The sequence below is a fragment of the Helianthus annuus genome, chromosome 7 (assembly GCF_002127325.2).
Source record: "Helianthus annuus cultivar XRQ/B chromosome 7, HanXRQr2.0-SUNRISE, whole genome shotgun sequence".
In the NCBI taxonomy this organism is placed as follows: Eukaryota; Viridiplantae; Streptophyta; class Magnoliopsida; order Asterales; family Asteraceae; genus Helianthus; species Helianthus annuus.
In genome coordinates this window covers 55,948,419-55,973,627 of record NC_035439.2, presented here as the reverse complement: position 1 = coordinate 55,973,627, position 25,209 = coordinate 55,948,419, and the positions used below count along the sequence as shown (strand labels likewise).

General features: G+C 39.4%; 1 protein-coding gene across 1 annotated transcript; it reads right to left on the bottom strand.

Annotated features, from left to right (window-relative positions):
- Positions 1–17,733: 17,733 nt before the first annotated feature.
- On the bottom strand, positions 17,734–21,631 carry LOC110891070 (MLO-like protein 1). Its single transcript, XM_035975542.1, has 13 exons — positions 21,515–21,631; positions 21,229–21,416; positions 20,931–21,047; positions 20,792–20,852; positions 20,456–20,547; positions 19,757–19,831; positions 19,595–19,683; positions 19,377–19,426; positions 19,232–19,272; positions 18,940–19,149; positions 18,487–18,554; positions 18,244–18,304; positions 17,734–18,164 (listed from the first exon to the last, which is right to left on the bottom strand). The coding sequence occupies exons 2-13, from the start codon at positions 21,409–21,411 to the stop codon at positions 17,937–17,939; spliced, it is 1,275 nt and encodes a 424-aa protein (XP_035831435.1). The 5' UTR covers positions 21,412–21,416; positions 21,515–21,631; the 3' UTR covers positions 17,734–17,936.
- Positions 21,632–25,209: the final 3,578 nt, after the last annotated feature.

The window sequence follows — 25,209 nt, the reverse complement described above, 5'->3', positions numbered from 1 at the left end:
CACTATCTTGCTTCAAAACATCAAATTCTTTCTCCAACGCTCGTTGCTCATGACGAGGACAAAACTCCCTCATCATAAGAGCTCTCAGTTCAGCCCATGTTTGAGCTAGAGCAACTTCTGCACCTTGATCTCTCATAACCCCATTCCACCATGTAAGAGCCCTCTTCTGAAACACGCTTGAAGAAAACTCGACCTTGCGATTGTCAGGACACTGCACATGACGGAAAGTGTTCTCGATGCTCTCGAACCACTGAAGAAGCCCAGTTGCTCCCTCAGAACCACTAAACTTGAGTGGCTTAGCCGAGCTAAAATCCTTGTATTTGCATGTACCATTGTTGTTGTTGTTGGCCTGGTTCCATTGAGCAAAGAGATTCAGAAATTGAGCAGCCATCTGCTGCGCAATAATCTCCGCCAGCTCGACAGTAGCTATCTGGTTGTCGCGTCGAGGAGGCATTCTAGAAGAGAAAAACATGAAATGAAACGAGTGAGATGATTGGATGAAGAGAATGAGATGAAGCAAAATCAACAAAAGCAAAGATGGCGGTTATGCATCGCAAAGCAAATAAGCGATATGAAATGTTTAGTCAAAGTAAATGGGTCAGGATTAGTGTATCGCGAAGACATGCTCGCCTATAAGTGAATACTCACCCCAAGAGTTCCCAGGTAAGAGTGACTGGTCCGATTATGTGGATTTGTACGAACACTCTAGCCTTAGACAGAAAACCCAGGGTACAGGCATTCACTCTTCCAGTTCGCACGTGTTCACACTATTAACCCAAAACTTTGACGGGATTTTTGAAATCCAAAGAGGTTCAAAACCATATAACAGAGGGTTCAAAACCTTATAACAGAGGGTTCAAAACCTTATAACAGAGGGTTCAAACCTAGTAATCAATCATCCTAGAACAGATGATTAATTTTCAAAGCGGATTCGGAACCGAAGTTCCCGTTGTTGTTATCACCTAAGGATAGGTGATGTGCATGTTTTAAACTTTAAACACAAGATAACTTGTGTTAGGGTCCTAGAAAGTTATAGTCTAGGTCAAAGCATTACTAATAACCTAATTCCCTATAACCAATGGCTCTGATACCAACTCTTCTGTCACACCCCGGCCGCGTGTAACATGCAACCGCCGCGGAAACGCCGGGGAGTGTCGTGGACAGAATTAATTGTTATACAACCATGGAAATTAAAGTTACATTTTATTTATTGACAAGAGTGTTCCATTGTTTCAAAACAGGAAAATACAAAGTTCATAACATGATTAAACTAGTCTAGCTTTGTTTTTAGTCTCTAAGGCACAGGTCCGCCCTAGTGTCATGATCATCATCCTATGGAATAGCTCCTGAAAACACATGTGAAAGTAGGTACGTCAGCATAAAAATGCCTGTGAGATACATAGTTTTTTGTGAAAATGGGATTCATGACTTGAGTTTAAAGAAATGTTTAATAACAGTCAGTCATGAACCTTGTATTTGTTTTGCTTTGTAAACCATTTGAAAAACGATAACATCAAACGATATGTATAGATAAGTGCAAGGTTAAACGAATAACCAAGTAAAATGAGTTGAATAAGATAAGTTGTTTGTGAAAATAATGTCTTGTGAAGAATATGTTATTTATGTAAAATGTAATGTGTCTAAACTGAAATGACTTAGATAACGCCACGATATGTAATATTATACAAACATTTATATATAGGAAGTACCAGCGGCGTATCCACCATGTTTGTATCATATTACATACGCCACGTTACTTAAATCATTTACCCAAACCAATCCACCATGTAAATTGTTCATGTGTAAACCAAATGTCAAGTGTTATTGTAAACCATGTCAAATGTTTATGTTCAAATGTAAACCACCAAATGTGTATGTCAATGTCGACGTGTTTATGTTCAATGTAAATCATGTAATGTGCATCCCAAACTATATCATGTATGGTAAGCGAAATGTATCAACTTAAACCATTTGTAAAATGCACAAAACAAGTCGTTGAAGTAACACGTGGTTTAAATCAACGTTATGTTCTGTGGAAAAATGCATGCTCTATTGATATTAACATTTATGTGGTATTGTAAACTATGCATACATCCAAGCCTTGAGACTGTGGCGATAAACCCTTAAACAAATTAAAGGTTTATCTAAGTTATGTATATCGAATTCGGTCATTCCTTCCAGTCCTATCAAACCCAGGACTTCAGGAATGGGAGTTGTCAATTCCTATGGTACCACTACCTACTAACGAACGGCGTAGCTAATGTTAATGAATGTATTGTCCCATGTTAAACAAACCAAATGTCATAACAAAATGAAGGCATGTGATGTAAACAATTGTACTAAGTATGCTAAGTAAACATATGAAGCAAAAATGTTCATGTAAATCAATGTGTCCATATGCTGAGTAAACATATGCAACAGAAATGTTTATGTAAATCAATGTGTCCACATGCTGAGTAAACATATGCAACAGAAATGTTTATGTAAATCAATGTGTCCATATGCTGAGTAAACATATGCAACAGAAATGTTCATGTAAATCAATGTGTCCATATGCTGAGTAAACATATGCAACAGAAATGTAATGTAAATCAATGTACTAAGTACGCACACAATGGGCATACATAGCATAAAATGTAATTAAATCATGTACTATAATGTACTAATGAGCATAGCAGATATACAATGTGAAAACATGGAAAGCATGAAAGTAACAGATAGGCACATGTGTTTCACCCCAAAACAGTTTGGAAACAGTAAAAGATGGGGTTCTATGTACTCACCTGAGATTGCTTTGAAGTTCTTGTATAATAACCAAACAATGCTAGGTCACGGAATATCAAAAGGCACCTAATAGGTAGCTATGTTAATATACCGGACCAAATCGGAAGGATCGGATAGTACGCGGGTTCGTAAACCAAACGAGTATGGAGACTCGTGTAATATGGTTTAATAAAGCCTACATACTAAAATGAAACTTAACCTAAGTGCTTACGGTCCATCACGACCCGTTTAGGTAGCTTATGCTACCCTAACGCGTCGCTCGCGTAGAACGCGTTCGGAATGTCTAACGTAGCGACCACAAGGTATAACCTCGGAAGGTTATAGCTATGGTCACCTAATGTGTTTGGTCGGATCCTAATGATCGACCAAATGGGTCGGGTTCGAAAGTATAAGCGATGGTTTAGATCGCTTACCTTACGACCCTATATAAGCACTAAACTAAAAGTGACGAGCTAAGCATATTTGAACATACTTAACTAAGTTTGAAAACAGGTTTGACATTAAAACAAACGGCTTTAATGCCCACGAGTAGTTTGGTTACAAAATATGCAAGAAACGCACATTTTGGCCGAAACTACGACTCGTCACTGAGCCTAGATAACGTGGTGATCAGTAGGTATAGTCACTACGGACTATAACCATCGTGACCACGCTCACGTTATGAAGTTCTAATGAACTTCGCATCGACCATAAACTGGTCAATGCAGAAAGTCAACAAAACGTCGACTTTCGGACTCGAAAAGCGAATAAAAGAACGAAAGAAGACTTACGGAGGGTCCCCGAGTGCTAATCTAGATCAAATAGCTCAGGTATGAAACAATGGTTCCAACTTAGAGCCTTAAGATCTGATTTTGTGGGTTTATACACAAAAGGGGGGGGTATTTATAGGAAAAGTGGAACCGTTAGGATCGTTTTATCGAATATCGTGCCACGATCTTGTGCGTACATGTGTTACCTAACTAGATTCACTGAATATGGCCCTTGGCCTTTCATTGGGTGAAAAGGCATTTGGACCTTTCGCGATTTGAAGAGCCAATCAGCATTAAATGTTGATTCTGCTGATCTGGGGACCCTTTATGGACCGTATGGCTTATGGCTTACGGTCCGTAAGGCCCTAGTTTGGCAGAATTGCAGTTTTGGTCCCTGCAGCGCTACAACTTGGTATTTGACGCGTTTTTGGCACGTTTAAGCCCCGTTAACCTCATTTCAAAGCTCTAAAATGAAGTTAAAGTATAGGGGACCTAAAATGTGCTCAAAAATATGTCGGATGTCGGTTCGTTTGGCCGTACGGTCGCGATGTTCGGTTAATTACGACGGAATGCGCATAAGCGCGAAAGACGATCCAAATTGCGCGACGAATGGATTTTTCTCATTCCAAACACTAAGGCATAATACTAGGATGCGTACCTAAATTTTTGGATGTCCGGATGTATTCAGAACGTAAGTTATGTGCGAAAGTGCAAACTTGTGCACTTTTTGACACTTTTAGCCCCTGAATGATCCAAAAGTTTGTTTTAGCATACCAAACCCCTCAAAGCCTATTTCTAAGCTGTGTAAAGGATATTTAGGGTATGTTTAACTTATGGTCATGTTCCGGAATGTTCGTTACAGTTTGAATTGGCATACTTTCGCAGTTTGTCGAGTTTAGTCCCTGTAAGCGAATTAACTTGTTTTTGCCATACCAAAGCCTTCAAAACTTATTTCTAAGTTATGTAAGGGTTATTTAAGGTACGTTGAGTATATGTTGATGTTCCGGAGTATTTGTCGCATTAAACCGAGTGCGTTTAAGCATCAGTTAGCGTATAACTCTCTAGAAAGCGATGTAGAGTTTGAAATTGAGCAAAAGTCAAAACATGAAAAATGTAAAACACAACGAAACAAATATTGGGATCAAATAACATTGTTTTATTGATAATAGAACTGTTCATGACGATTACAAGCACAAATGTTACACTTGGTTTCATTCCAACTCATCCCTTGGCACACCACCTCTCTCACACTTCATCCACCACCCACCACCACCATAACACCATCATCCACCACCATCATCCATTGTCCATCGTAGAGTGTGTGAGTCGTCTCGGGATCCAAGATTGATAGTAAGAGTTCTTGACAATCAAGGCCATGTTTGCCTAAGTCTCTTACATCACTTGGTGAAGACAAATGTTTAGTATAATACTTTTTATTTTTAATCTTTTGCATTTTTTATTTGGTTTTGACTTTAATAACTAGTTGCTTATGTTGAAGGTGATCTTTCCTTATCGTTTGTCTGTGGTGTCTTGACATTATTTTACTGTCTATATAAAATAAAAGATTTTCACCATTCATATCTCCACGGTCTATATGGAGGTATGTTGGCTACCTGGTCGGGGGTTAAGGGAACGGTTTGGTAAGGGTCTTGCCCTTGTTCAGCGTTTAGAGGTCCTGCAAGGGACCTGGGTCAAATTTAGTAGGATCTCCTTCAATGCCCATAGGTATTGGATGGCGGGGATCCAAACTCTTTGACCCCCTCATAAGTTAACTACTATTAATACTATAACCCGGCTATTTAGGACTGTATCCCTGCTGACTCAGACTACTTAGCCGAGGGTAACGTCACCGCCAAAAGCGGGGCCTACCATAATTTGCATTAATAACTTAATTCATTATCTTCCAATAATCCAACCCTTTAGGATTGTATCCTTGCTGACTCAAACTACTGGGTTGAGGGTAACGTCGCCTTCAAAAGAGGGGCCTACTACAATAACTAAGATAATCTCTTAAACAAGTGCAAAAGTGCGAAAATAATCAAAGGTTATACTAATACACGAGTCGGATCCAAGTGATTCATCTTGTCTATCTGTTTTTATTTTATTTTTATTTTTCAGCATTTAGTTAGTTTTTATTTTCTTAGTTTAAAAACATTTTTCTAACTTTTTGATTTGATTAGACGTTGAGGATAAACCGGTACTAAAAACTCTTGTGTCCTTGGACGACCTCGGTATCTTACCAACACTATACTACGTCCACGATGGGTGCACTTGCCCATATGTGTGTTTAGTGTTAGTGAATATCGTGTTTTATAAATTTAAAACTTGGCTAAAGGTGTAAAAAAAAGGGCTTAATTATATATCTAAATTATATACACACCGACACACATCAGTACTCATGGAGCTTGCATGGGAGGCTCGATCGTTGTGGGCACATGGACTGTAGAGTTCCATGTCAAACATTTAGATTTTGTGAACTAGATACTTGTGTTGAATATTACAATTATGCTTCCGCTGAATACGTAAACTGTGTTTGGTTTTGAACACCTTTTATATTGATGGGTTGAATTTCATTTAATACATATTGTTCAATATGATTGGTGGCTTGATCCTGGTCTTGTCACGCCTCCATGCGGTGGTACTCCGCGTGTGGATTTTGGGGGTGTGACAGATTGGTATCAGAGCCATTGGTTATAGAGAATTTGGTTTTAATAAGGGGAAAACGTTTTTATTAAAACCAGACTATAACCTGTACAGTGCTCAACGATCCACAACGACGCCTCGCTCCACGTGCAAGACTCAACATTCTAGGTAATATGGTATATGTCTTATTGCCTACTTGCTAGATTACATAGAACTTTGCTCATGGTATGCTTAGATATACATAACTATTACTGCTTGAGAACCTTTGTGTGCTTACTCTCTTCTGTCATCACACTTTTCGCGAACCTCTCTCACTTATGATTACCTTTGCTATGAAGATCATGGCTGGACGTATTAACATGACTCAAGCCCAATTGACGGCTCTCATTAACGAACAAGTTGCTGCGGCACTTGCAGCCGCACAAGCAGGAGGTCAACACGCTCAGCCACCTGTTTGCACTTTCAAGAATTTCATGGACTGTCGTCCAAGCACGTTCAGTGGCGCTGAAGGAGCTGTCGGACTCCTCTATTGGTTTGAAAAACTCGAGTCTTTATTTGAGATGTGTGAATGCCCTGAGGCTCGCAGGGTGAAGTACGCCACTGGTACTCTAGAAGGCATTGCGCTGACCTGGTGGAATGCGCAAGTTCAGATTTTAGGATTGGCTGCTGGTAACGCCACTCCTTGGAACGATTTCAAGGAACTTATCAAGAGGGAATACTGCACACGTGATGATATCCACAAGTTAGAAGTGGAGCTCTTTCATCTGAAAATGACAGGGTCGGAAATTGAAGCTTATACGAAACGGTCAAACGAGTTGGCCATCTTGTGTCCAACTATGGTGGACCCTCCAATCAAGCGTATTGAGTTGTATTTCAAGGGGCTAGCACCAGAAATTCAAAGCCATGTGACATCGGCCAACCTTGGTAATATCCAGGATATTCAACGCCTTGCTCATCGCCTCACGGATCAGGCAGTGGAACAGAACAGGCTACCTAAGCGCATCGGTGCTATTACTACCGCTGCCACTTCTGCTACTCCTGCTACTCCCAGTGACAACAAGAGAAAATGGGAGGGGGATTCCAGCAAGGGTTCAGCTACAGTTCAGTCTCAGGTGCAGCAGCGAAAGACTGACAACTATCAGAGCCCTGGTCAGCAATCTTCGGGCAATCAGGGAAGGGGTGTGTATCGAGGAAATCACCCAAGGTGCAACAATTGTAATAGACACCACAGTGGCCAGTGCAACAAGGGTCGTTGTCAGAGGTGTCTCAAGATGGGTCATGAGGCCAAGGATTGTAGGAGCCCACGGCCTGTTACTCAGGATCGCCAGCAGCAGCAGCAAACACCGCAGAATCAGCAACAGGGCAACAAGGGATGTTTTCATTGTGGTGCTGAAGGTCACTTCAAGAGACACTGCCCCCAGCTAAACCGAAACCAGAACAACAACAATAACAACAATAATCAAGGCAATGGGAACAACAACGGTGGAAATAACAATGATGGGAACAACGGCGCTAGGGGTCGTGCATTTGTGTTGGGGCAGGGTGACGCAAGGAATGATCCTAACGTGGTTATGGGTAAGTTTCTTCTCGACGACTTTTATGTTACTGTATTATTTGATTCGGGTGCGGATACCAGTTATATGTCTTTGAAAGTTAGTCAAATGCTCAAGCGCACACCCACACTTCTGAGCACTAAACATGTCGTAGAGTTAGCTAACGGTAAAAGTCTAGAGGCCACACACATAGTTCAGGGTTGTAATCTTATCCTCGCTGGTCAGACCTTTTCGATCGATCTCATTCCTATAGCTCTGGGTAGTTTCGACATTGTCATTGGTATGGATTGGTTGTCCCAACAACAAGCAGAAATCCTATGCAAGGAGAAGATTGTTCGTATTCCCCGTTCTGGTAAAGAACCTCTCGAAGTGCAAGGCGACAAGAGTGGAGGATATCCCAGTTGTACGCGATTTTCCTCAAGTGTTTCCTGAAGATTTCCCTGGGCTACCGCCTCATCGCCAGGTCGAATTCCAGATCGAACTAGCTCCAGGAGCAGCACCAATAGCTCGCGCACCGTATCGTTTAGCTCCAACTGAACTGGAAGAACTGTCTAAGCAACTGCAAGAACTCTTGGACAAGGGTTTTATTCGTCCTAGCTCTTCGCCTTGGGGAGCTCCAGTATTATTCGTGAAAAAGAAGGACGGTACCTTCAGGATGTGCATTGATTATCGCGAGCTCAACAAGGTGACAGTGAAGAATCGCTATCCTCTTCCACGTATTGACGATTTGTTCGATCAGTTGCAAGGATCGAGCTACTACTCAAAGATAGATCTGAGGTCAGGTTACCATCAACTGAGAGTCCGGGATGAGGACGTCTCCAAAACAGCATTCAGAACTCGCTACGGCCACTACGAGTTTCTAGTCATGCCATTCGGATTAACGAACGCACCTGCAGTCTTCATGGATCTTATGAACAGAGTGTGCAAACCTTACTTAGACAAGTTTGTCATAGTCTTCATCGACGACATCCTGATATACTCTAAGAGTCAGGAGGAACACGAGCAGCATTTACGACTTATTTTGAAGCTTCTTCGAACAGAACAGTTATACGCCAAGTTTTCGAAGTGCGACTTCTGGCTTCGTGAAGTCCACTTTCTAGGCCATGTGGTAAACAAGAATGGGATTCATGTTGATCCATCTAAGGTAGATTCGATCAGAAACTGGCCTGCGCCTCGCACACCAACGGAAATACGCCAATTCTTGGGTTTGGCGGGTTATTACAGACGGTTCATCAAAGACTTCTCAAAGATTGCACAGCCACTTACACTACTGACACAGAAAGGTGTTACGTATCGTTGGGGTAATACACAGGAAACAGCTTTTCAGCACTTAAAGGATAGACTCTGCAGTGCACCTATCCTCTCATTGCCAGAGGGCACGGACGATTTTGTGGTTTATTGCGACGCATCCATTCAGGGTCTTGGATGTGTGTTAATGCAGCGCGACAAGGTCATTGCTTATGCTTAGCGCCAGCTCAAGGTTCATGAACGGAATTACACTACACACGATTTAGAGCTGGGAGCTGTTGTTTTTGCGCTTAAGATATCGCGACACTACCTGTACGGTACCGAGTGCACTATCTACACCGATCACAGGAGCCTCGAGCATATCTTCAAGCAGAAGGAATTGAACATGCGTCAACGACGATGGGTCGAACTTTTAAACGATTACGAATGTGCTATCAAGTACCATCCAGGCAAAGCCAATGTGGTGGCTGACGCCCTAAGTCGAAAAGACACTACGCCTAGACGCGTACGAGCATTGCAACTCACTATCCAGTCTAGCCTTCCTTCCCAGATACGAGATGCTCAGGTAGAAGCATTGAAATCGGAAAAACGTCAAGGTTGAAGCCCTACGCGGCTCAAGGCAACGGTTAGAACAAAGGGAAGACGGCGCCTACTATGTAACAGGACGCATTTGGGTCCCACATTATGGAAACTTACGCGAGCTGGTAATGGATGAAGCACATAAGTCTCGCTACTCAGTATATCCTGGTTCAGATAAGATGTACCACGATCTCAGGACTACGTATTGGTGGCCTAGCATGAAGGCCCACATAGCAACTTACGTTAGTAAGTGCTTGACTTGTGCGAGAGTCAAGACGGAATATCAGAAACCATCAGGCCTACTTCAGCAACCAAGGATACCACAATGGAAATGGGAAGAAATTTCTATGGATTTTGTTACTGGCCTGCCTAGATCTCAGCGTGGGAACGATACTATTTGGGTGATCGTGGATCGACTCACAAAGTCTGCTCACTTTTTGGTTATCAAAGAAACGGATAAGTTCTCTACCTTAGCAGACGTCTACTTAAAGAAGTTGTTTCGAGGCATGGAGTGCCAACCTCTATTATTTCGGATCGTGATGCACGATTTACTTTAGAACTATGGCAAGCAATGCACAAATCTTTTGGCTCTCGATTAGACATGAGCACAGCTTATCACCCTCAGACGGATGGGCAGTCTGAGCGCACTATTCAAACTCTAGAAGACATGCTTCGGGCATGTGTTATCGATTTCGGCAGCAGCTGGGAAAAACATCTCCCTTTAGTGGAGTTTTCGTACAATAATAGTTACCACACCAGCATCCAAGCCGCCCCATTTGAGGCATTGTACGGGCGTAAATGTCGATCACCTCTTTGCTGGGCAGAGGTGGGTGATAGTCAGATCATAGGTCCAGAAATGGTGGTAGACGCAACGGAAAGAATAGCGCAGATACGACAACGAATGGGGGCAGCTCGTGACCGTCAGAAAAGCTACGCTGATAAGCGCAGGAAACCACTCGAGTTCCAGGTTGGGGATCGAGTGCTACTCAAAGTCTCACCTTGGAAAGGTGTAGTTCGTTTTGGCAAACGAGGTAAGCTCAATCCGCGGTATGTCGGACCATTCGAAATCATAGAAAGAATAGGCAAAGTGGCCTACAAACTGAACCTACCAGCAGAACTCGGTGGGGTTCACAACGTTTTCCACGTGTCGAATCTGAAGAAGTGTCTGTCAGATGAGACCCTCATAGTTCCTTTGAAGGAGCTCACTATCGACGAACAGTTGCGATTCGTCGAGGAACCAGTCGAAATCACGGACCGGGATGTTAAGGTCCTCAAGCACACCAGAATACCTCTTGTTCGAGTTCGTTGGAACTCCCGTCGTGGCCCAGAGTTCACCTGGGAACGCGAAGACCAAATGAAAGAAAAGTATCCCCAATTGTTCGCGAACAGTACAACCACTACTGAGGCTGAAGCTACTACGGAATTTCGGGACGAAATTCCAAACCAACGGGGGGAGGATGTGACACCCCAAGAAAACCAGGAAAACCATGCAACTTAACTAGCTTCCTCAATGAGTACGTACCAAATTTCAGGACGAAATTTCTTTCAACTTGGGGATAATGTGACAACTCGTATTTCAAACCTCTTTTTGTACCTAGTGTAACTTGTTTGAACCTTATGTGGTTGTGTGAACTTAAATGATTAATTGAAGGTTATATTTTATGTTATATTATGTGTTATTATTTGAACCGATCGCACAACACTCAACTCGATCGCACAAGTCCTATTGGGCTCCACCCTTTTATGTACTCGAAACCCGAACCGAGGGCAACCCAAGAGAAGGGTTCGGCTCACTACCCCTAAACGAAAACAAACACCCATCATTGGGGTTTGTTTCTCATAACTTGCAAATCAAGAACACACACAAACCCTAGCTCTCTTCTCTCTCTAGTAGCCGACGGCAACATCCCCCATTCCTACCGAAGCCTTTGTGTTCGGATCAATCCTTGTTCTCATCTATAAGCGGTTAGTGTTTAACTATTTGATTGTATGTTGCATGATGTTGTGACGTATGTGCTTTACATGATGATTTAGGAGTGATATAAGATTGATAGTGAATGTAAACTGTTAATGATTCATGTTCATTATAATCGGCTCACATGTGTAGTGTGTATGAATCCTATAGGGTTGAAAATCGATTAAGGTTAAAGATGATTGTTAACAGAACCGAATTGAGTGATGCTTATGATATGAATGACTCGGATTTGTATGATGATGTTAATCGACTATCATGTCTTGTTTCTCGGATTGTTTGCATGATGATTTTAGTATCGAGTGTGTGCAATCGGTTGTGTATTCGTGTAATCGAACCAAGTAATATGATTTGTTAAGTGGTTGTTTATGCTTTGAATAGGAATAGGGTTTTTATGAATTTGATGATAAAAACCTTTGTTTGATCGAGAATGTGCATGATCTAAAGCTGATTGATTGTTGATTGATAACTACCTAAATGGAAACCACGAAACTGATTGCAAGATTTTAGGAACAATTAAACTGATCACACAAGCCCTCAAGTCGCACAAGAGCTGAATGCACAAACTCTTGGATCGCACAAGGGCAATCGCACAATAGAGTCGTACAAGCTAGGTGCAACATTTAAAGCTTGGGGTACTGTTTAGTTATGCATGATCGCACAACATATTGTGGATCGCACAAGCTGGTGCCGATCGCACAAGATGTTGGGCCACACACATACATGTTGAACTTTGAAACGCTGTTGGGCCGAACAGCCCAAACCACAATCGCACAACCCAACTAGATCGCACAAGACGTCCGGATCGCACAAGTCACCCGGATCACACAAGATCCTTGTTTGTTATTATTTGGGCCGAGTATGCTGTTAGACTCTTAACTGTTGGGCCGGGTTTTCATTTGGATCGCACGGGCTTGAATATGTTATAGACTTGACTGCTAATGTGTTGCCATGATCTATACGTGTTCGTAACCTGTTAGTTATGTGTAAACATACGTGCATTACTTGAAACCAAAGCCTGATTCATATGGTAACCATGTTAGGACGTGGTTGACCACTTATAGCTCAAGTGACCATTTTGTTTATCTGCCGAGCAAACCAAGGTGAGTTCACACTCTTACCAAGGCATGGGATTCCCGGTGGGCAGGGAATGGGATTTGAAGGAATGGGATTGAACAATTACTTGTACTTACACTGTTACTAGACTATCTACCATCGTCCTCGGTTGTGAAGGACCCATACGTAAAACCTATGTATACTTGTACTTATCACTGTCCTCGGGTTGCGAAGGACACTTATGTAAAACCTACGTAAACTTATACTCATTACTGCCTCGGGTTATGAAGGGCACTTACGTAAAACCTACGTAAACCTCCCGCGTACCACTGTCCTCGGGTTATGAAGGGCACTTACGTAAAACCTACGTAAACCTCGTACGTACTACTGTTCTCGGGTTAAGAAGAACACTTATGGTTACCTCTAGTCTAGTACATACACACATGGGAAGCCCCCACTAATTGAACCTACGAATGACTTAGTTAATAACGCATAGTTATGCAATAAACTTACTTACTGTGAACTCGCTCAACTAGTTGTTGACTTTCTGTTACATGCCTTGCAGGACCATAGGTACTCATGGAGCTTGCACGGGAGGCGCGATCGTTGTGGGCACATGGACTGTAGAGTTCCATGTCAAACATTTACATTTTGTGAACTAGATACTTGTGTTGAATATTACAATTATGCTTCCGCTGAATACGTAAACTATGTTTGGTTTTGAACACCTTTTATATTGATGGGTTGAATTTCATTTAATACATATTGTTCAATATGATTGGTGGTTTGATCCTGGTCTTGTCACGCCTCCATGCGGTGGTACTCCGCGTGTGGATTTTGGGGGTGTGACACTATAGCTAAAAAGTCAACCAATGGTTTTAAGTATCTTTCTCCTATAAGGAGGGAGGGGCCCTCAAGGGTAAGTACCTCTTTCCCAACCAATCATCACTCGCCACATCAAAAAGTGCTTAAAACCCCATTAACTAGTAACTTGACGAAATATCTAATCTATGTTTATAATTTGTGTGATATATGATATATGAACTAGTTGACATAATATCTAATCTGTGTTTCTTACATGGTAGAACTTGAGAAAGTGATGCCGGAACTACTTGAGCGACACCGATGTCTGATGAAGTGATGAAAGTGATGCCGGAACTACTTGACCGACGATTGAAGTGATGTCTGATGATGTCGAAGAGATGAGAGGCGATTGAAGAGATGTCCGATTGAAGTGATGCCCGATGTCCGATGATGTCGAAGTGATGTCCGATGAAGTGTCGGAAAGTGATGTCCGATGAGAGGCGAATCAGGCGATTGAAGAGATGAGCGGCGATTGAAGAAAATTTAGGGTTTGGCTATTGGAGTATGGTCATATGGAGCGTGAATTAGAGAAGGAATGATTTCAAAATTTTGGTTAATCCCCTTCTGACTCCACATGTCCCCACCCCACATATTTGATATATTTTTTAATTTAAAATTATAAACAGGTCACTAACAGGTCTTAACATGTTAACGGGTTTTAACATATTTAGACACGAAATTTAAACAGGTCTTATCGTGTCGACCTGTTTAGACACGAAACCTATTAAGGTCAAACACGAAACTTGTTAACTTCGTGTAGGTTCGTGTCGTGTTATCGTGTTCGTGTCAAAATTGCCAGCCCTAGCGGCGCCTACCCATGCCGCAAACTATTTTTGTTTTATTTTTATATTTTTTAAACTGGTGAACCTTTAAGTTTTATTTATTTCATGGTTCGGTTTGGTTTGTTCTGATGTTTTGTCTTTTTCAGTTTCGGTTATGGTTCACTTGTGATGAATAATTAGTTGCCTATTTTTCTTTTATATTTCGCCAACCATTATTTATGTAAATTTTTTTTTTTTTGGTTCAGATGGCGGTAGTTGGAGCTTCTGGGCCACAAATTGATTTTATAACCGAATTGAGGCAAGCAATGCACAACTCAGATGCCCAGTTCTGACAAGTAACTAGGATGTGCGCAACACAGTTTTAGCTTCTGGTTTGGCTCTGAGATTACTTCTGCATGTGTTCTTCAACTTTGGTTTCTGATGTAGTTAACATGAAGAATCATATGTTTTTTTTTATAGCATTTGATAAATACAATCATCATTATAATAATAATAATAATAATAATAATAATAATAATAATATTATTATTATTATTATTATTATTATTATTATTATTATTATTATTATTATTATTATTATTATTATTATTATTATTATTATTATTATTATTATTGCTCTTGTTCTTGTTGTTATTAAAATGAATGGAATACCATATTGCATATTGCGGTTTTGGTCATTTCTGTTTAGAATTTACAGGTTTAGGCCATATTGCATAACACGTTTGATAATTAGCGAACCAACATTTAAAATAAAAATGTCTGTCAGATATTTTAAAAGGACATTTTTACCCATAACACGTGTTCTAACATTTCAAATTAATACTGTCTTATTGTGACTTTTCTTTTTAATGATAACTAGGATTAAGACCCGTCCGCGTTGCGGCGCGTGTACATCGTAAACATCGTACTGAATAAACATTGGAGTGTCTGCGATGTTCACAGCTTGCTCATGGCTCGGTGACACTACCGAGATGATTCTGAACCGCAGTCTTCTACACTGCCGCGCGCATCCTGACACGAGTTGTTTTAGCAACATGTCATCATTGCATAAATCAGTTGTGTAGAAATAAAAATAAGAGTAAATTACTTTTTGAATCCCTGTGTTTTAGTTGTTTTAACCACTTGAGTCCAAAATCAAAATGTTTAACGACCTGAGTCCCTATAACCACTTTTCTTAACCATTTGAGTCCAAATTTCTAACTCTGTTTAAATTTTGTGTTAGTTTTTCATTAAAAGACTAAAATACCCCTGTATTATGTTATTATTACTAGTATTTTTATTAAAATACTAAAATATACCTGCACACACAAACCACTTTCCCTCTGTATTCTATCATTACCCTCCCTCATCTTCACCACCAATGCACCATCTCGCCACCACCACCTCACCACAACCAGGGGCGGACCCACCCTTAATGGGTCGGGGTCCCGGGACCCCAATCTTTTTTCAAAAAGTAGTAGAGATGATATAGAAATTTTTTAAAGGACCCCATAAAAATATATCTATGGAACCCATAGTATCAAACTCAAACTTGTTGGAGTGGTAAACTTCTTCCCATTTAAACCAAAAGTCATGGGTTCGAAACCCTTCACTTCCCTTTTTTCTTAATTTCCCAGTTTCCACTATTAATTAGCTTTAAACTTTTAATTCGTCCATGTCAGTCTACTTACCAACTAGAAATGGTTCATGTATATCCCACCGGAAAGTGTACAAACAATTAAGCATAGTGTAAACAATTATATTAGGAAGGTTTACAAAAAAAACATATTGTTCAACATGGACAAGACTTATGTTTATTTGTGTTGTACGCCACAACGTTAGATCATATTTACTAGTTTTTTTCTTTTAAATATTTGCGTAGGCTACGAAATATGTGATTATTGCTAATGTTATTTTTTTGTCGTTGAACTTTCGGATCCAATGTCTACAGTAGTGTTGACATTACTCCAATTTTTTTCTAAATTAATTAACAAAAATAAACACGAACAACAACAAAATCGTGAAAAATAAGTTACAAATAATGTTTTTAAAATCAAACTTATTTGAATCATAAGGCACTTCTGATGGTATTATAGGTTTAAGAACTAATTGGTCGCCGCCCCTGACCTGAACGACAACCGACCCGAAAATTCTAACGTTACGCTGTGAAAAATCTGGACATCAAAAAAAGTGGACCCCATTAGAAAAAAGTCCTCGCCACTGACCACAACTGCAAATCACTTTCATCAAAGATTGTAGCTGAAGCCATCCTAATCCTGATCTAACTTTTTTATATAACTTGAAACAAAATACTCAAAGAAAAATAAATCCACCTTTTTTGTTTACCAAACTCAACAAAACAGGTGATAAATTTCTGGCAAAATCTGAAATAAAATAGACCTTAAGGGACAAATATAAGCCCAAAAAGGTGTGAAAATTAAAAAAAAAAAAAACTAGAAATAGAACCCAAATAAAAAAGGATGGATCTTTATTCTGAAAACATCTGGTTCTGAAAGAAAGAAGAAAACTAAAATCAAATTAAGTTTGCCCTTTTATGCTAAGAAAAACAAACCCAAATCAATTGATTCTTTTTATCGTTGAAAGACAGATGATTTGCAGAAAGGGATTAGTAGAAGCGGGGAATTACAAAGGGGTATTATGAAAGAAATTTACAGAAATCAGAAAAAGTGAAAGTGTGTGTGTGTTTAGTGTGTAAAGAGAAGACTCTCGACCTCACCTTTTGTGTTTAAGAATGAAGATTGGGAGCTGAGTGATGGTTGTATTTTAAAGGCATTTGCTTTTGCATTAACCCAACACCAACCACTTTTCACGAGTGAGACGGTGGTGGTGGGTGTTTGGAGGTGGCGGTAGTGCCATGGTGGTGGCAGTGGTGGGGATGATGGTGGTGGCAGCAGTGGGATGGTGGTGTTGGGGTTTTAATGTTGGTGGTGTTTTCGGCAGTGGGATGGTGGCGGCGGCACTGATGGTGACGACGGAGGTGGTGTATGGTTGTTGATGGTGTTTATAGAGAAAGTTATGAAGTTGCAGATCTATAAACCACTGAAAGAGAGAGATAATGAAGAAAGGGAAAGAGATGAGGAAGAGAGAATCATATTGGGTGTGTGAGTATATATGTAATAATAATAATAATCTAATAATAATTTGTTTTTATTTTTTTTTTTTTAAAACTATAAGGGTATTTTGGTCATTTAACAATATTTAACCAAAAAATTCTAATAAAGTTAGAAATTTGGACTCAAATGGTTAAGAAAAGTGGGTATAGGGACTCAGGACGTTAAACATTTTGATTTTGGACTCAAGTGGTTAAAACCACTAAAACACATGGACTCAAAAAGTAATTTACCCTAAAAATAAAGACACTAGTTGCATAGTACGGGGATTATCTATTTTAGTATTTATACAAGTAGTTGTGAGTGCTACTTAGTTTATGCATGATTATCAATAATCTTGCTCACAAAGGTAAAATTCTACGATAAAAAAAAAAAAAATCAATATTAACAAGAGTATAATGTTACAAACTGTTCTAAACATCATCACAAATATTAACAATGATATACCAACTTATAACCATTTGTGTCATGTGTCCATATGATTCGGTTATCTATCACTGATTAGGATGTTATGTTATCTACGGGGGGTGCTCAGTGAGACACATCATGTTACAGTCTCATATTGACCATTTCACGGCGGAATATGATACTAAAGTTCATGTATTTGTTGTACGCGATTGTGAATCTGAAGCAATATGAATGCCTTTCAGCTCGGCATCACCACGACTGTCACGTTGACCACCAGCATCACCAGATGATCCAACTGAGCGTGAAAAGATGGTGGTGCCAGTTACAGGCTTCTTTTTCTTGGCTTTCTGGGCCCAACTAATAAGACCTGCTTGTACATGCTCATCAAACATCGACTTCTTGAAATTACTTCCCATCTGCACATTTGGTGTTTCAGTATGATCTCATAATTCAACGCCTGGCCTGACCTTAAAATTTGAAAATGGAGCAAATCACCTGTGTGACAAGCGCGTAAAGTGGTAGAGTACTGTAACTGCATAGAATTTGAACAAATGCCCTACACCAAATGAAAAAGAAATGCATTTTTACCACACAAATAACCATTTTGATCCTAACAAGGTTTGGGAGTCGAGAAATCTAAAGACGGGTTTGGATCACTCGTCTTACAAGCAAACCAAACAAGATCTTGAACAATGATGTGGTTAACAGAATTTAATGCCAGTAAGTTCAATGCATTACCCGATAATGAGTCTTGGGATAATGTAAATCAATTTCCCCATTATGCATGAATGGGGGCCAAATTGAACCTGTTGATCAAACACTTGGTCAATTTCTTTTATTTATAGATATTGGCTTTGTGTATTAGGTGGCAGCCTTAACCCATTTATATTAAAACGGGTCGTTTGGAGTAGTATTATTTGATAACGGGTCAAACATGGAACAAAAAAATTAAAATTAAAATAGTTATAAGTAGGTCAAATGGGCTAAAGGAGCAAAGTGTGATGCCTAAATCGTTTCAAATAAAAAACAATATTATCACTGCAATAATACAACTTTTGTAACTATATTTAATAAATCATAAAGTTTAAAAGAATGTACCAAAAAAGTGTTGGGAGATCAACCCAACACACCCTTTTTGACCCATTACTCAATCCACCCGTAACTTTGTTTATGAGGGGAGACATGACTTACGAGTATCCAGAAAAAGAATGCAATCTCAAACGCATTTTGGAAAAGGATAAAATGTATAAAATGACGAACGATCTTTGGTCGATGAAACCAAAAGTGTTCATCTGAAGGTTTCACTACCAGTTCCCCTTCTATGGCTACATGTCTCTCAGCAACCTCATGAGCCAACTGTATGATTACATGTTCTAGTTTGGTTCCAACAGCAAGTAACAACTGAAAAACAATCATCTCAGTATTTGAGTTATTAGAAGCATACTTTCTACCTTTTTTTTTTTTTTATAGTTGAATGGCTTACCATGAAGGGAATAAAAGCTATCCAAAAATATGTATGCCAGCCTGCAAGAAACAAATATCTTCTGTGACACGAAGCCTTCAAAAGTATGATCATTTCATTTCATGATACTCGAAGAATAGACTTCACTACGTAAAGTGTTGCGTACCGTCAATATTCAGCAACAAGAATATGATCACAAATATCCATAGATACCAACTACAATAAACAAAGGCACATATTAGCATAGTGGTTTATAGTTAGAGTCCACTTTGACTTTCACAAGGTAACTTTTTACATAAGTGCTTAAAAATTTGGATGATGAAAGAAAACATTTGCATTTAATTTAAGTAAGATCATTTATGTCGTTCTCAAAGTACTACTTGCCTGATACCAACAACCTTCCTAAAATCGTCTTCGAGGGCCCGCATCATGTATTTGTGAAAATTGAATTTCCGGTTTCCCCTGCAATGCGTCTACAATATCATGAAATCATTTGTGTACTCTCTAAAGATTAATACAAAGGCAGCGACGCTTAGACAGAGTTACCATGATAAATCCCAGTCGTAGAGCATTGTAATCTGGTTCGGTCACTGATCCATAGAATTGCTTGAAGAAAGATTTCTTCAAATTTGATCATCATAAATAACAAAAAAAAAGACAAAAAGATCACCGATCTAAACTTTCAATACATAAAATGCAAGCAATATTACTTTTACTTTTTGTGACCATGAGGGAAAACCACTCCACCAGTGACCTTCAAGGGATAGTCCAGTTTCACCCCTTGGAGGTTGTAATAATAAGTTAACTACAGTTTTTGATCCTATGGTTTGTCCAAAGTAACTGTTTCAATCCATAAAATAATCTTTCCTGGGAAACATTGTGGTTTCCATTTTTTTTTTTTTTGCAATTTCAGTCTAGCTGACTAACTCTATCTAATTTTTCTTTCATTCTTTTTGAAATAGACCAAAAAGACCTTAGTAATTAAAAAAAAAGTTATTTTGGCCAAACGACAGAAAAGAAAAAAAATTCTCTCTTAAAAACCGATACAGTTTTTTTGTTTTTGTTTTTGGAGTGGGACGAAAAATGCAACATTTCTTTTTGGCAAGCTTCCGGTGTAATACTCAGCCCGCCCAGTAGTTAACTCATTATTACAAGATATTTCAGACATCTAACAAACAAAAAAATTGTTTAGTAGGTACAATAATAAAATGATGTGAAACACAAGAAAAATGGATAATAACTTACCAGCCAACCTAAAGCCTCCTTACGTTTGCCAAGACCCATAAAGCGTTTCATGATGAAATCATGATCTCTAACATTTGTGAACTCCTTGCCAGCTGATATGAAAGAGCTAACATTACGACCGATGACAAAATATACTCGTGTATATCATTTTTTTTCTTTCTTGTCCCCGGCGGCCAGTTTGTTCAAAAAACTTATAAAATGAAGAAGCAGTTTACAAGGCCACAATACATTTTCTGTCTCCATTTGACCCGTGTCACCTTTATGAAAGTTTTTAAACTTAACCTTTTGCAACAATATATTACCAAAATAGACTGACTGACTGATCAAGTAAATTACCTTTTGGGGTTTCAGAATATTCTTCTTTGATAGACGTTTCCCATTTCTTCCATTGCCTTATCTAATTTGCGAAGAAAAAAAAAACGTAAACAAACCATAAAAAAAACAAAGGAGCCCACGAGGGGACTTAATTACTAACCTTAGCCCCTCCAAATATAACAGTGAGAACAGAAAATGTCACATGCACAATAGCAAGTACAAAAATAAAGATGTGTAGATGATGCAATGCCTCGGTGGATATCAGTGGCACCTGATTCTGTAAAAAACAATGGTGAAGAAGAGACATTATTAGTCTATATCATTCAAAAGAGTAAAAACAGAAAACTTCGCTTGACCCGGCCTGGTGTGCTAACTAACTGTTAACCCGTCGATTTGATAAGTTTGGATGGTTGTGACAAACATAACAATTCGTAACTAATAAAAGCTAAATCAATTACCTTTTGAGCACAAACACCGGATGATGTTTCTTTGTCTTCTAGCAAATGGCGAAAAAAACTTGGGTGATTTTTCTCGTTCAATGCGCAAGGAAGAAAGTGTTTCATAATATCCTCGTCCACACAAATCGTGACAATTCTAGATTGACAAACAGATAATAACAGTGATATGAACCCCAACAGCATCAACTCTGCACCAAATACAGTTTATTCAAAAGGAAACCTATAGAAAACACACAAAACTTATGTTGAAACAAACAAAAAAAGTTGAAAAGTGCAAGCAAAATACTCCAAACTATATGGGCACGTGTTATTGTTGTGGGTCTAATCGTTTGCACCAGTGTCTAATTGGTGCAAAAGTTTTGCATCAGCGTGTTATTGGTTTTCAACGCAAAAGCGGCGGCAGACTTATGCGCTGATAAGTTTTGTGTGCGTGATATGATGACACAATAGTGTTATTGGTTGTTAGTCTAAATCGGTGTAAAAGTAATAGATTTGTGGGTGCAAAAGTAGCTAAGTTTACACCAATTATGGACACGTAGCAAAATGGTATTGGTTGTCGGTCTAATCGGCAATAAATAAAGTAGTAGACTTTTGCGCCAATGTGTGTCTTATTTGTAAAAAAGTGACCCATCAAATATGATTGTTTTCAATGCAAAAGTAATGCGTTGATGTCTGATTTGGGATGCAAAAGTGGGTAAGTTTTGCATTTGATATCAGAGTACTAACTACTAGTGGTTGGTAGTTTTGCATTTGAAAAGTGGACTTTCAAAAAAAAAAAAAAAAAAAAAGAGAGAGAGAATCGCACCTTCCTTGACTTTTTGCAGAGCTTGAGAGAGTGGCTTCCGGCCTTCCTTCTTCAATTTCTGCACCAAGAAGACGTGTATTATAAATAATCAATAAATAAATGTGTTGCATGCATGCATATTTATATAATGTATGTATGTAAAGCGGACCTTGCCGGCGTAATGCAGAAAGCGTTCGATGGCGAGGGAAGCGGCGACCATGACGGTACAGACGGCGGCAACAACCCACGTTGGCGTATACTCAAACGACGTCCCCTCTCCTCCTCCTCCTCCATGACCCCCCATCATCTACCGGATTTATTTACCATCGCTTCCCATTTACAAATCAACCAAATTCCCTCCCTCTATCCCTCCTTCCTTTTCTTTCCTCGTTATTTTTTTCTAAAAACAAACAAACAAACCCTCTCTCCTTTTTTTGTTTTTTTAATAACCTTTTTTTAGTTTATTAATCATATTCTTTTTTTTTTCTTTCTTTATTTAGTAGGGGTTCATAAATATAATTAGTAATAAAAATGTTATTATTCCATGATAGAATAAACTCGCGTATTATACGAATAAAATAAAAGTAATGTAACTTGTTAACATATACAATCGTTAATATATGTATTCAAACGAGTTAACGTCAATCCGCACGTTGCGGCTGTCACACCCCTTTCTAAGGCGGAAGCACGAGGTGTGATCCTGAAAGGTTCTCATTGCGTACGAATGGTAAACATACTACATGCTTATAAAATAACTCCAAATGCCATTGACATTAAACATTCAAAACATAGTTTAAGATAAGTGTTTACATCACACGACCAATAATTGTTTTAAAAAGTTTACAACTTTATTTCATCAAAAAACAACAAGGTTTTAATCATTATATCACCACATGAGGTGGGATATAACAACCAAATCCCGCAAAAGAGGCATAGGAGTCTTGACATAACATAGCTAAAAAAACATAAACGACATCCTTGAGCAAGGGTAAGACCGCACGCACATCCACTTTAGTTACCTGAAATACATGTGAGTTTTGGAAAATCGTCAACATAATGTTGGTGTGAATTCATGCAGATTTGTGAAAACATTTAAGCTTTCATTATGGAAAACATGGTATGTAATTTTATGAAACAAGTATTTCTGTAAATGTAAGTAAATCGAGATCGCTAATGGTTTGCAAGGTCATTAACATGTGACACGACATAGGAAGCATCCAAACCATAGGCATTTTTAGTTGTCGATTCATGACTATTGATTCACAACTAGAGACACAAAAGCACTGCTTGGTAAAAGAGTGGCCAAGAGTGTGGTTGCCTGAAACCCATTAGATCTAACATTTTGTTCCGCGGTCTTGGTATGTAACTGATTAATGGTGCTTATGGCACCCTATTCGTGACATGATCTAAAGTATCATTCCTTAGTTTTGAAATCAACATACCATAACACATGTATTTTCCCCAAGTTTAGAAAACAAGTAAAAGTTTAAAAGTGGGGACATGAACTCACAACTTTGCGTTTCCTGCGTCGTAAACTTCACCGGTAGCGTCGTGACCTATACGTGTTCTATTAATGTTAGTCACTAGACTTGTATCGCACAAGTACAAGTCACCATCTTTTATGTATATGTTCTTTGTTGTTGAAAATAATTTATATTTTTAACTATGTATGTCACACCCCAATCGATGGCGGAATCATCGGGGCATGGCACTAAGCGAAACAGATTGCCCAGAAGTTTCCACAACAACTATCATTACTATCCAGTTTAAATAATACGTCCCATACCGTATCCCAAATAATAAAACAAGTTATTACAGATAAACATCTAGTCAAATATATTGTTCCTACAACTCAGATTTAAATTAGATTATAAATATTGTTCAAATGCCTCTAGAGGCTCGATCTGCAAGATCTACAGACAACTATGCTCTAGACGCTTATTCCTAGCTCGCCTTCCTAGCAGATAAGCATCCTAATTGCCTGTCACATACGTTAAAATAAAGTCAATACATAAAATGTAAAGGTGAGCATACAAGTTTGATAATAGCATATAGAGTTCGAAATAGTTTACGTATAACCAGTACGTACACAGAGGAAAACGAAGCATGTTAATTATCAACATGGATCTATCGATACCAATGACTGCGGGTTGACTGTCCGAGACAGTTCGCAATACATGATTACCACCGTAATCCATGCAAGTAATTGTCCTTAACAACCCCCGTGTGAACGGGTGCTGAGTCCAAAGTATAGTACTACGTCGTTAAGGCAGGTAGACAGCATTCCACGTGTAAACATAACAACAAGCATTCATTTAGTCACGTAATACATGCAGAACGGTTAGCGTATAAAGTAATTGAGTAGTGTGATCGATTGTGATTTTAGATAAGTAACGTATGTAAAACCCAAAAGTGCTAAAGCAAAAAGGGTTCGAGTATACTCACAGCGATTGATTGATGGATTGAAGGGAGCACTTGAGAGTAGGGTTAGCCTGAATAGTTCGATAGCATAATGATGAGTAACGTGTTAAATGGAAACAAGTGATGATGGGTCGAACAGCCTGGTCGATCGAACAGCAGGTTCGATCGAACGGGTTGTTCGTTCGGTTAGACAGTCCGTTCGGACAGCCTATTCGATCGGCCGGTAGGCTCGATCGGTTGGACTGTTAGAGTGGATTGTTTCTTCCTTTGAGTGGGATGTGTTTGTGTATGATGGCTTGTCCTTTTGAAGTTTTCGTTGTAGTATTTGAGAACACTGAAGTGTTCTTACCTTTCAAGTCGATCGATCCAACGGCCCGTTCGATCGGCCGGCTTAACCGATCGGTTAGACACTTCAATAGTAGTCCTCAGCAGGATGTCACCTGATCGGACATCATGTTCGATCGAGTGGCACTCCAATACGTCGAACAAGTTGAAAATCGATTAAGTGTTGAAGCATAGTATCTCATGATCCGATGAGTAATGTTATCGAACAGCTCGTTCGATCGAACATCACTTCGTTCAATACTACACATCATGAAATTGTCAAAGTGTAGGGCCATATGCTAGCCGATCGGCTGGCTTGGTCGATCGGCTGATATGTCCGATCGGTTGGGCTGTTCGTTCGAACAGCCTGTTCGATCGGTCAGCATCCTGACCTGGTCGGCCTGTTCGTCTAACACTTGGCTGTTCCGATTGTTTGACGTTATATCGAGGTA